At 42.9% G+C, this 12,514-nt stretch overlaps 1 protein-coding gene across 3 annotated transcripts in view; it reads right to left on the bottom strand.

The window, feature by feature from the left end:
• Positions 1 to 9,942, bottom strand: part of RRAS2 (RAS related 2) — an 85,339-nt gene extending 75,397 nt beyond the window's left edge. The window contains exon 1 of one of the 3 annotated variants that reach the window (XM_021675163.2): positions 9,522 to 9,942. In XM_021675163.2, coding sequence (XP_021530838.1) covers positions 9,522 to 9,629 — 108 coding nt within the window. In that variant the 5' untranslated portion in view covers positions 9,630 to 9,942. The other 2 variants (XM_064365148.1, XM_064365149.1) reach the window with 2 other exon arrangements.
• Between the last annotated feature and the right edge of the window lie 2,572 nt (positions 9,943 to 12,514).

The raw sequence follows: 12,514 nt of genomic DNA, 5'->3' as shown, positions 1-12,514 counted from the left end.
GCAACTCTTGTGGCCGGTGCGGAGGTTTTGCTGGCGCCTTAGCGCGGCAGTTTTGCTGGCGCCTTAGCGCGGCAGTTTTGCTGGCGCCTTAGCGCGGCAGTTCTTGGTGCAGAGTCCGGAGATTCCCGGGCAGAAAAGCACCATCAATCTTAACACCGCTGTTTTGGCCGGTGCAGTGGATTGCTCAGATTTTGGCGCTGGGAATCAAAAAGTTGGACGTCAGCTCAGAGACCTAGTTAGAAAGTCGGTAATTACAAAGACGACAGAGGGATAAATATATAATGAAGGGAAGAAAGCAGCCTAAAAAGGCAGAGAATACTCAAAATCAGAATGCCTCTCCCTCTACAGGGGATCGCAATTCCTCATCAGTAACGGAACAAGGCTTAAAGGAGAACGAGTGTGTTCCAATAACAGAAGCAGGTTTCAAAATGTGGGTGATAAGAAACTTCTGTGAATTAAAAGAACTTGTTCTAACCCAATGCAAAGAGACTAAGAACCTTGAAAAAAGGTTTGACGAAATGCTAACGAGAATGGACAATTTAGAGAGGAACATAAGTGAATTGATGGAGCTGAAAAACACAACACGAGAACTTCGCGAAGTATGCACAAGTTTAAACAGTCGAATTGATCAAGCAGAAGAAAGGATATCAGAAGTCGAGGACCAGCTCAGTGAAATGAAACGAGAAGACAAGATTGGAGAAAAAAGGATAAAAACGAATGAGCAAAGCCTCCAGGAAATATGGGACTATGTGAAAAGACCTAATTTACGTTTGATAGGTGTACCTGAATGTAATGAAGAGAATGAATCCAAGTTGGAAAATACTCTTCAGGTTATCATTCAGGAAAACTTTCCCAACCTAGCAAGGCAGGGTAATATTCAACTCCAGGTAATACAGAGAACACCACAAAGATATTCTTCAAGAAGACCAACCCCAAGGCACATAATTGCCAGATTTATTAGGGTTGAAATGAAGGAGAAAATACTAAGGGCAGCCAGAGAGAAAGGTCAGGTTACCCATAAAGGGAAACCTATCAGACTTACAGCAGATCTCTCAGCAGAAACCCTACAAGCTAGAAAAGAGTGGGGACCAATATTTAACATCCTTAAAGAAAAGAACTTTCAACCCAGAATTTCCTATCCAGCCAAACTAAGCTTTATGACCAAAGGAAAAATTAAATCTTTTGCGAACAAACAAGTACTTAGAGACTTTACCACCACCAGGCCTGCTTTACAAGAGCTTCTGAAAGAAGCACTATACATATAAAGGAACAACCAATATCAGCCTTTCCAAAAATATATCAAAAAGCAAGAACATTAACACAATGAAAAATCTACATCAACTAATGGGCAAAACAGCCAGTTAGCATCAAATACCAGTATTAAACTTATATATATTCTAATTGGATAAAAAGCCAAAACCCATCGGTATGCTGCATCCAGACTCATCTTACATGCAACAATACACAAAGACTCAAAGAAGAGGAAGATTTACCAACCAGAGAGTAAAAATAAACAAATAAACAAAAAGCAGGGGATGCAATTCTCGCCTCTGATAAAGTAGACTTTAAAGCAACAACGATCAAAAGAGGCAAAGAAGGACATTACATAATGGCAAAAGGATTAATGTAACAAGAAGAGCTAACGATTCTATAGATCAACGAGACAGAAAATTAACAAGGACATTCAGAACTTGAACTCAGACCCGGAACAAGTAAACTTAATAAACATTTATAGAACTCTCCACTTCAAATACACAAAACATACATTACCACCTCACACCTATTCCAAAAGTGACTACATAATTGGAAGTAAATCACTCCTCAGTAATCGCATAGCATTTCATAGGTTTAAATGAAATATTGGTTGGCTGTTTGTTTTTTTCTTCCCTTATTTAAAAAAAAAAAAAAAAATGCTGCAACCTTGTGCATGTTATTTTCATACTGTTGGATGTGTATCTTCAGGGTAAATGCTGAGAATTGGGATTGCTGAGTCAAAAGGCATGTATGTGCTCAAATAAATACATCTTACGTCTCTTAATAACACATCATTTCTGTGTTATTTCTGGCCCCCCTCAAAAAAATGCATAACCTGAATCTCATCAGTCAAACCCAAACTGAGGGGACTCTACAAGTAACTAATTTGTATTCTTTAGAAATGTCAATGTCATAAAACACAGAGACTAAAGAATCGTTCCAAAGTAAGACATGGAAATAATGAATTAGATAATCTGAGATCTTCTTCTACTATAAAGGACATCACTGGGACAACTAGCAAATTTCAAACAAATTCTACCCATCAGATAATAGTATAATAATACAAAATCAGTGTTAATTTCTTAGTTTGGTTTATATATTATATTCATGAAAGCAAATGCAGCTGGGTGCGGTGGCTCACGCCTGTAACCCCAACATTCTGGGAGTCCAAGGCGGGTGGATCACATGAGGTCAGGAGGTTAAGACCAGCCTGGCCAACATGGTGAAACCCCGTCTCTACTAAAAATACAAAAATTAGTAGCTGGGCATAGTGGTGGTTCCCTGTAATTCCAGCTAGTGAGAAGGCTGAGGCAGGAGAATCACTTGAACCCAGGAGGCAGAGGTTGCAGTGAGCCGAGATTGCACCACTGCACTCCAGCCCGAGCAACAAAAGTGAAACTCCGTCAGGAAAGGAAAGGTAAAGGAAAAGGAAAAGGAAAGGGAAGAGAAAGGGAGGAAAAGGGAAAGGGAAAGGAAAGGAAAAGGAAAAGGAAAGGGAAAAGAAAGAAAATGCTCTTCCCTGAGTGTATAGAAATTTTACCTAGGAATTGCCCGCAGGACCATTTCAACTGCTCCCCAAACAAGGAAAAAATATATATATATGTAAATTAGCCAGGCATGGTGGTGGGCACCTGTAATCCCAGCTACCTGGGAGGCTGAGGCAGGAGAATTGCTTGAACCCAGAAGGCGGAAGTCGCGGTGAGCCGAGATCGCGCCATTGCACTCCAGCCTGGGTAACAAGAGCAAAACTCCGTCTCAAAAAAAATAAATAAAGAAAAATAAAATAAAATAAAGAAAATGTTCTTCCTGAGTGTATAGAAATTTTATCTAGGATAAAGAAAGGATATTAGAGGTCGAAGACCAACTTAATGAAATAAAACGAGAAGACAAGATTAGAGAAAAAAGGATAAAAAGGAATGAGCAAAGTCTCCAAGGAATATGGGACTATGTGAAAAGACCTAATCTACGGTTGATAGGTGTACCTGAATGTGACGAAGAGAATGAATCCAAGTTGGAAAATACTCTTCAGGAGATTATTCAGGAAAACTTCCCCAACCTAGTAAGGCAGGACAATATTCAACTCCAGGTAATACAAAGAACACCACAAAGATATTCCTCAAGAAGACCAACCCCAAGGCACATAATTGTCAGATTCATTAGGGTTGAAATGAAGGAGAAAATACTAAGGGCAGCCAGAGAGAAAGGTCAGGTTACCCACAAAGGGAAACCTATCAGACTTACAGCAGATCTCTCAGCAGAAACCCTACAAGCTAGAAAAGAGTAGGGGCCAATATTCAACATCCTTAAAGAAAAGAACTTTCAACCCAGAATTTCATATCCAGCCAAACTAAGCTTTACAAGCGAAAGAAAAATAAAATCTTTTGTGAACAAGCAAGTACTTAGAGATTTCACCACCACCAGGCCTGCTTTATAAGAGCTTCTGAAAGCAGCACTACACATATAAAGGAACAACCAGTATCAGCCTTTCCAAAAATAAATCAAAAAGTAAACAGCATCAACATAATGAAGAATTTACATCAACTAATGGGCAAAACAGCCAGCTAGCATCAAATGGCAGTATTAAACTCATATATATTATTATTCAAACTGGATAAAAAGCCAAAACCCATCAGTATGCTGCATCCAGACCCATCTCACATGTAACGATACACAAAGACTCAAAACAAAGGGATGGAGGAAGATTTACCAACCAAACGGAGAGCAAAAATAAATAAATAAATAAAAAGCAGGAGTTGACATTATATAATGGTAAAAGGATCAATGCAACAAGAAAAGCTAACAATCCTAAATATATACGCACCCAATACAGGAGACAAGTTCTTAATGACTTATAAAGAGACTTACAATAGTGGAAGACTGTAACATCACATTGTCAATATTAGACAGAACAACGAGACAGAAAATTAACAAGGATATCCAGGACTTGAACTCAGACCTGAAACAAGTAAACTTCATAAACATTTATAGAACTCTCCACTTCAAATACACAAAACATACATTCTTATCAGTACCACATCACACCTATTCCAAAAGTGACTACATAATTGGAAGTAAATCACTCCTCAGCAATTGCATAGCATTTTACAGTTTTAAATGAAATATTGGTTGGCTGCTTGTTTGTTATTTTCTTCCCTTATTCCTTCCTGTCTCCATTGTTAAGCACAATTATTGGCATAAAAGAGGTTTTCAATACCCATTTCTAGACTGCATTCTAGCCTAGGCAATAAAGCAATACTCCCGTTCTCTCTCCCTCTTTCTCTTCCTTTTTCTTCCTCTCCTTCATTTTTTTTTCCTTTCTCTTTCTTCCAAAAAAAAAAAAAAAGAAATTTTATCCAGGAATTGCCTGCAGGACCATTTCAACTGTTCCCCAAACAAGGAAACCTTTAGCATGGTACCACTTTGGGGGCAGGTGTCTTATTTTTCAATGCTGACAATTCATTTGTAAATGAATGTAAAACAAGAGTTTGCACACTAAAAATGTCTAGAGTTTCAAAATCATAGATAAAAGTTAACAGTGTAGTTTCTAATGGCAGGAAAAATCTTCAAGATGTAGCAATGGAACTGCAATTTGGGAATTTAAACTCACAACCTTCACATGTTGATCAATTAACTATTAACACAAATCTCTTTAAGATCTCTGCCCCAGGAAAAAGCAATGAAAAAGCACTCAGCAAAAGACAAACTTTTAAAAAGCAATGCTGGGTCCAGATTAACAGGTCATAAGACTGACTAAAATTCAAGATGTGAGAAATCGGCTAACCCCTACCTACCTCAAAATCTGGCAAACTATTGAATAAAAAGATGCTAAAAAAAACCTGAAACTGGAATACTTCTCCCTGTAAATTTGTAAAACATGTATGGTCTTTTCTCAGAGTTACCAGATAAAGCACTAACCACAAAATTAAATGCTTACCTCATTATTTCTTAAAATCAACTCCAAACTGACAAAAAGAAATTTCTCCAACTCAAAATGGAATCCACATTCATCATCTGAATATCACACAGAGAAGTAAGGAAGGGAGTATCGGGTTGGGGCAGGAAAGAGAGTGCAGTGAAGACTTGAAGTAATAGACCAGATTATGTGTCAAAGAAAAAATGAATAAATTACAAATTTTGTTTTGGAGGAATGCCAAAATACAGAACTAATAGCAGCAAATAAAACCAAGTAACAATTCTTTTTTTTTTTTTTTTTTTTGAGATGGAGTCTCACTCTGTCACCCTGGCTGGAGTGCAGAGGCAAAATCTCGGCTCACTGCAACCACCACCTCCCGGGTTCAAGTTATTCTCCTGACTTAGCCTCCCGAATAACTGGGATTACAGGCATGCACCAACACCACCCAGCTAATTTTCGTATTTTTAATAGAGGTGAGGTTTTACCCTGTTGGCCAGGCTGATCTCAAACTCCTGAAATCAAGTGATCCGCCCGCCTCGGCCTCCCAAAATGCTGGGATTACAGACGTGAGCCACCATGCCCAGCAAACAATTCTTACTTACTCTGTAGAAGGCACTGTGCTGAATGATTTACCTGCATTATCTTATTTACTCCAAAAACCCTAAGGGTACTATTATTTAATATTATTCTCCCTTCTCAAATGGTGAAACTTGGGTTTAGAGAACCTAAGAAACTTGACTAAAGACACACGCTAGTTAAATGAGAAAAAAAAATCCTAGAATTTCAAAGGTGCAGAAATTGGTTCAACCAAACCCAATATTTCATGGAGAAGAAACAGAAGCTCAGTCGAGATAAAGGCAGATTAAGAGACTACTCAAAGTCACCTGCGTATAGAGACTGAGACCCACATACCCAGCAGTCTCTCCTAACCACTCTGTACTATCTCGAAGTCATTTCCTACCTAGAGTTTACTCATCATTCAGGTGTTCTGCTTACCAAGAGAACTTTTAAAGTTTTTCAAAAAACTATAAGCAACAGAAAGGAGGAGGTCACGTACATATATATACTCATTAAACATAATACTTTACATTGTATCATGGCTACTTTATGATTTGTTGTATTTATTTTAAAAAGAAAAAGGTATCTCAATTACCTTAATTTCCTAATTTTGCAACTCTTCATATGAATAGAAGGTAACAACTAAATCTACATTCAAGAAAGGGTAAAAGGCATTGTTTTTAAATTTTCCATTCCCAATTTTGAATTTATTTTCTGCTCAAGATTACATAGTAGACAAATATATACTGAAAATTGTAGAAACAGCCTAGTATTTCAGGAGTCTTAAAAAAATAATTAAGACCAATTTGTGCCAATCTAATCTCCTACAAAGAGAACTGACTTTTGCTTATTAAAATGGTTAGTCTGCTGTGTTCTCTCCTTCCAGTTACTACTGCTGAACAATCATAGTGAAATGAATTTTAACATCCCAGGAGTCGGGCAATGAATAGTTACCCTATTAAGTGTAAATATAAACAGTTACTTTAGCTCCATAATCTAAAATTAATAAAATAATGTATGCAGCTTTACTATATACTATACTAGACATTGTTCTAAGTCCTTGGCATGTTTATTCATTTAATTGTACAGCTGTATGCAGTCCACCATATTTCCCCATTTTACAGATGGGGAAAACTGAGGTACAGAGAGGTTAAGTAACCTGCCTAAAATTACACATACAGCAAGTGGTAGAGCTGAGACTGCATCCAGGTGGTGGGGTTCCTGTCTCTCCAAAAAGTCTGCTTTTTGCAGAGCCCAGATGATAGGTCCCAAATCAACTATCGATCCCACTGCCCCCCACCTCCATATGACTCCCAAATATGACGTTTCCATTCTCCCTACCACCAAGCCTACAATGTGCTTTTAACAATTTTTTCCACATTGACTTTTCTGAGTCTGAATTCTCTCTGCATTTAAACATATTACAGAATTGTAGGCATAAACACTGATAACACCTACCATTACTGACCACATACAACATGCTAGATGTAATGCTACTATCTTTGTCATCATTTAAAAGTTATAAAGAATGTGTAATCAGACTCACTCAACCGGTGAGAAAACTGAGGCTCAGAGAGGCTGAATATTTTGGCCATGTTGTCATAGCCCATTAATGACAGAGCTTTAAAAGGCACACACGCTGAAGTACATATATGCATATATGTCTTTCTCATGCATACCTGCTTCCTTTACTTCTTTGATATGGTCTAGAGCATCTAGGTACTATACTATTCATAGTGGAGGTATTTCTTCAACAAACGAATTCTACAAATTATTAGGAAAACAGCAATTAATGCTTTTTTTTTGTTTTTTGAGGCAGAGTCTCACTCTGCCTCAGACGGGAGTGCAGTGGTGCAATCTTGGCTCATCACAACCTCCGCCTTCAAGCGATTTTCCTGCCTCATCCTCTCAAGTAGCTGGGACTACAGGTGCTCGCCACCATGCCAGGCTAATTTTTGTATTTTTAGTAGAGATGGGGCTTTGCCAATATTGGCCAGGCTGGTCTTGAACTCCTGACGTCAGGTGATCTGCCCACTTCGGCCTTGCAAGGTGCGGAGATTACAGGCGTTAGCTTTCTTAATGGCTTTTAATATTATTTATTAAATTAACATGTAATATTATTTATTAGATTACTGCTTTCTTAATGGCTTTTAATGTTACTCCCCAAAAACAAAAAGACCAAACACCTTAATTAACATGGACACAAATAATTCAGATGGCCCCTTCCTCAAAAAAATTAAATATTAGTAGTTTAAATCTTTTAGTTAACAATATCAATATTGGAACCCAAGATTATTCTCCCACTTCTAGATTTCTCCTCCTCTACCCCCTACCCCCCAGCCATCGGACTAGTCCCCAAAGAAAGGGTTAGGTATAAATTGTTTTGCTTTGCCATTAGTTACGTACAATTTCTCTGTGCCCTAGAGAAATAGCAACCTAACAGCATCCCTGATTCTGCAGCCTGCTAAACTTAAACCAATCTCACTTCTTGCTCAGTGATTTCTTTTTAACCCACTAATGAGCATACTGTAAATGCTCATTACATAAACATCCTTTCTTCCTGGATACAAAGGTTTTAGCAGCAGTAATCCCAGGGAATATTATAGCAACAATTATTGCTCATTTACTCAATGTGAAAGGTGACAATCACGTTTGTTTTAGTACTCAATATTTTAACAATATTTTAATATCACTATAAACACTAAGTGAAATAAGCTAATCAAATATCCCAATTAATAACAAATGGGTGAAACGGAAATCAGAAAAAAAAATTTTACCGTTCATACTCTAGATACTGTGAAAATATCCTTGTTACCTGTTATAACAGGGTACCTTCGTTCTCTCCCAGCATATGCCACACCTTTTAGGTTAACAAAAGCAGGAAGACATCGGGGCTTTGTGTTTTAAAAATCCCAAAAAAGATTACTCAAACCTCTCCCCAAGAGCAAATTCTAAGAAGGAAGAATTCCACCTCCCTTTTCTTTACCACAAACCCTAGACTTTCCGCCTCTAGCAATCAGAGAGGGCTGGGGGTGGGGGAGAAGGTGGTTAGAAAACAGAACGCACGACTCGGTCACCTCCCAGCCTGGCCCATCCCAAACTTCACCTAGGCAAGGCGAGAAGCAGGAAGGCACCAGGAATTCCTAGGAAATGGTCTCACCCGACCAGAGAACATTTTTAACTTCCTCGAAGCCACCATTTCCCCGGGGCATTATCGCACACTCCCACCCGGACATATTACCTAAGAGAGTACTTAAAAGCACAACACACACACAAAGAAATACGCAGCGCTTGAAGCGGGCAGCTCCGGCTCAGGCGGCGCGGGGAAGCCTGAAGACCACGCGGAGCCGCGGCCAAGTTGCCACAGCGATCGCCTCGACGGTGCAGGCGCGGCCGCAGGCGGCTGGAAAAGCAGCTCGCGGGGCTCCAGCTCCAGCTCCAAGCCCCACGCCCGGACCCTCGGACCAGGAAGCTCGCCTAGGTGGCCCAGTCTCTCCCGGAGGTCTCCGGCCTCGGCCAGAGCGATAAGGTGGATCGGTGCTTCCCACCCTGCCAGCTCCGCCCTCCGGACCACATTCCTGAGAAGCCCTACTCCCGCGACGCCGCGCCCGGGAGGAGGCAGGAGCGCGACGCCGCGGCCGCAGGGCAGGAGCGTAATCGGCCTCACGCCCTCCCGCCCCCGGCCCCGGTCCGCGAGGCGCCTCCGGGGCGAGGTCGCGGCGGCCGCCCCGCCACAGGTAGCGCCAGCCCCCGCCCGCCGCCGCCTGGGCGCCCCCGGCAGGCCCGCTCCAGTTACCTGGATGAACTGAATGGTGAGCGCTGACTTGCCCACGCCGCCACCGCCGACCACCACGAGCCGGTACTTCTCCTGGCCGGAGCCGTCCCGCCAGCCGGCCGCGGCCATGGGGACGCCACAGAGCCCAGCCTGACTGCGCCAAGCCGCCGCTGCCGCCCGCCCTAGGCCCGGCTCCGGGGACGTGTGCGGCCGGCGGGCAGCGGGCGAGCGGCCGGGCGGGGGTCGCGAGTAGCGGGAGGTGTCGGGAGGGCAGGTCCGCGCGGCGGCGCGGCGCCAGGGGCTGGCTGGGTACCGCCCGAGGCGCGGAGAAGTGGGGTGACTGCACAGGCCAGTGGCGGCAGCGGCCGGGGGGCGCGCTCCTCTACGCGTCTCCGCAGCGCTTGCCGAACGCAGCCTCCAGCGCCGCCACAAATGGCCGTCTGGGGGCCGGGCTGCCTGGCTGAGGTGCTGCATATGCATGAGGGGGCGGGGAGGGGAGGGGCCACGCTGCTTGGGGCTGAGGTTCGGGAGGTGACCCAGGCTTCAGAATCCCACGGACAGGCTACTCCAATCCCTAGCCAGTGAGCGAGTGTGGGAGTGGGTGTCAGCTGGGAGTGGGACGAAGGCAGTAAGAGTGTGTGACCCTAATTGTGTATGTCAGGGATTGTGTGGATGGAAAAATACAATATGTGACGGCTTGTGTGAAAAATAGAGCTGTTGGCATATTAACTCAGTTTTATAGGAGAGTAAATACCGTGCTTTAAGAGTACAGATGGTGACCATAGTTGTGTGAAAAACAGTATGTGACAGTGATTGAGGATTAGAGCTGTGTCACAGTAATTGAGTGTGTGATGGGCGTGTGCTTGTGACAGCGTGAAGAATGGGACAGTGGGTGAGCATGGAGAATAAGTCACAGTGATTGAGCTTGCATGGGGAAGACGGAACGTAACAGATTTTGTATGTGTCAGTACAGTGTCATAGTTGCTATGTTTATGGGTGACAAATGTTCAGTAATTGGATATGAGGAGTGTGAGTGTGAGGGTTTGAACTCCTGGCCTCAAGCAATCCTCCTGCCTTGGCCTCCCAAGTGCTGGGATTATAGGTGCAAGTCACTGCCCCGGCCTCATGGGGTTTTTAATAAGCATTAAATAAGCACATAAAACAGTGCTGGTACACAGGAAGCATTTATAGGAAGCATTTACAGCAATTTTGGAACATGACTACAAGTTCTTGGATTTACCTGGTAACTCACTTGGAACCAGTAGAATGCAGCAGAAGAGATGCTGCCTAAGTTCCCAGGCTAGATCAGAAGAGGCCATGTAGCTGTTCTCTTGGTATTCTCACTCCGGGAGAAACAAAGTTTGACAACCATAAGACTGCCATGCTACAGAGGCCACATGTAGGAATGCCAGTCAAAATTCTCACTGATGGCCAGGAGCAACATGTCAATTAAAATTAAAAAAAGTCCCACTGAGCTCCCACGAGATCACTAGCATCACCTGTCAGCCATCTGAGTGAGACATCTTGGACACTCAGCCCAGTGGAGCCTTCCAATGACGGCATCCCCTGTTAGTGTCTGACTGCAACTGTGTGAGAGACCCCAAGCAAGAACTATCTACCCAGCCCAGCCCTTCCTGAATTTTTTATATATATACACTTTATTTTTGTCTTTTTTGAAAGACAAGATCCCTCTGTCACCCAGGCTGAAGTGCAGTGACACAATCATGGCTCACTGAAGCCTCCAACTTCTGAACTCAAGTGATCCTTCCACCTCAGCCTCACTAGCAGCTGGGACTACAGGCACATGCCGTCATGCTCAGGTAATTTTTTTTTTTTTTTAGAAACAAGTTTTCCCTATGTTACCAGGCTGGTCTCAAACTCCCAAAGTGCTGGGATTGCTGGGAGGGATGGCTCACACCTATAATCCCAGCACTTTGGAAAGCCCAGGCGGGTGGATCGCTTGAGCCCAGGAGTTCCAGACCAACCTGGCCAAAATGGCTAAACCCATCTCTTCTAGAAATACAAAATTTAGCCAGGAGTGGTGGCATAGGCTTATAGTCCCAGCTACTCCGGAGGCTGAGGTGGGAGGATCACTTGAGCCTGGGATGCAGAAGTTGCAGTGAACCAAGTTTGTGCCACTGCCCTACCGCCTGGGTGACAGAGCAGCTCAAAAAAAAAAAAAAAGTGCTGGGATTACAGGCATGAACCAGCACTCCCAGCCCTTCTGGAATACTTGACCCACAAAATCATGAGCAAAATAAAATTGTAGTGGCTCACGCCTGTAATCCCAACCTTTGGGAGGCTGAGGTACACAGATCACTTGAGCCCAGGAGTTCCAGACCAGCCTGGTCAACATGACTAATCCCATCTCTATACAAAAAATTACAAAAATTAGCTGTGAGTGGTGGTGCACGTGCTTGTAGTCCCAGCCACTCCGGAGGCTGAGGTGAGAGGATCATTTGAGCCTGCAACACAGAAGTGACAGTGAGCCAAGTTTGTGCCACTGTACTTGCACCTGGACAACAGAGCGGGCTCAAAAAAAAAGTGCTGGGATTACAAGCATGATCCATCACTCCTGGCCCCTCTTGAACACTTGACCCACAAAATCATAAGCGAAATAAAATTGTAGCAGCTCCTGTCTGTAATCCCTGCACTTTGGAAGGCGGAGGCAGGAGGATCACTGGGACCCAGGAGGCAGAGGTTTCAGTAAGCCGAGATTGGGGCCACCGCACTCCAGCCTGGGTGACAGAGCAAGATCCTGTCTCAAAAAAAAAAAAAAAGTACATTGAAATACTGCTTCACACACTCAAGGATGACTAAAATTAAAAAGACAGATTATATGAGTGTTGATGAAGATGTGAAGAAACTGGAGCCCTCATACACTGTGGGTAGGTATGTTAAATGATGGAAAACTGTATGTCAGTTCCTCAAAAGATTAAATGTAGAGTTATCATCCAACCTGACAATTACTCTCCTACTTATCTATACCTGAGAGAAATGAAGACATATATGCA

Source organism: Aotus nancymaae, unplaced genomic scaffold (genome assembly GCF_030222135.1).
Source record: "Aotus nancymaae isolate 86718 unplaced genomic scaffold, 86718_ANA_hifiasm-v0.15.2.pri h1tg000059l, whole genome shotgun sequence".
NCBI lineage: Eukaryota > Metazoa > Chordata > Mammalia > Primates > Aotidae > Aotus > Aotus nancymaae.
Note: the sequence above shows the minus strand (reverse complement) of the source record. Positions and strands in the feature narration are given on the sequence as shown.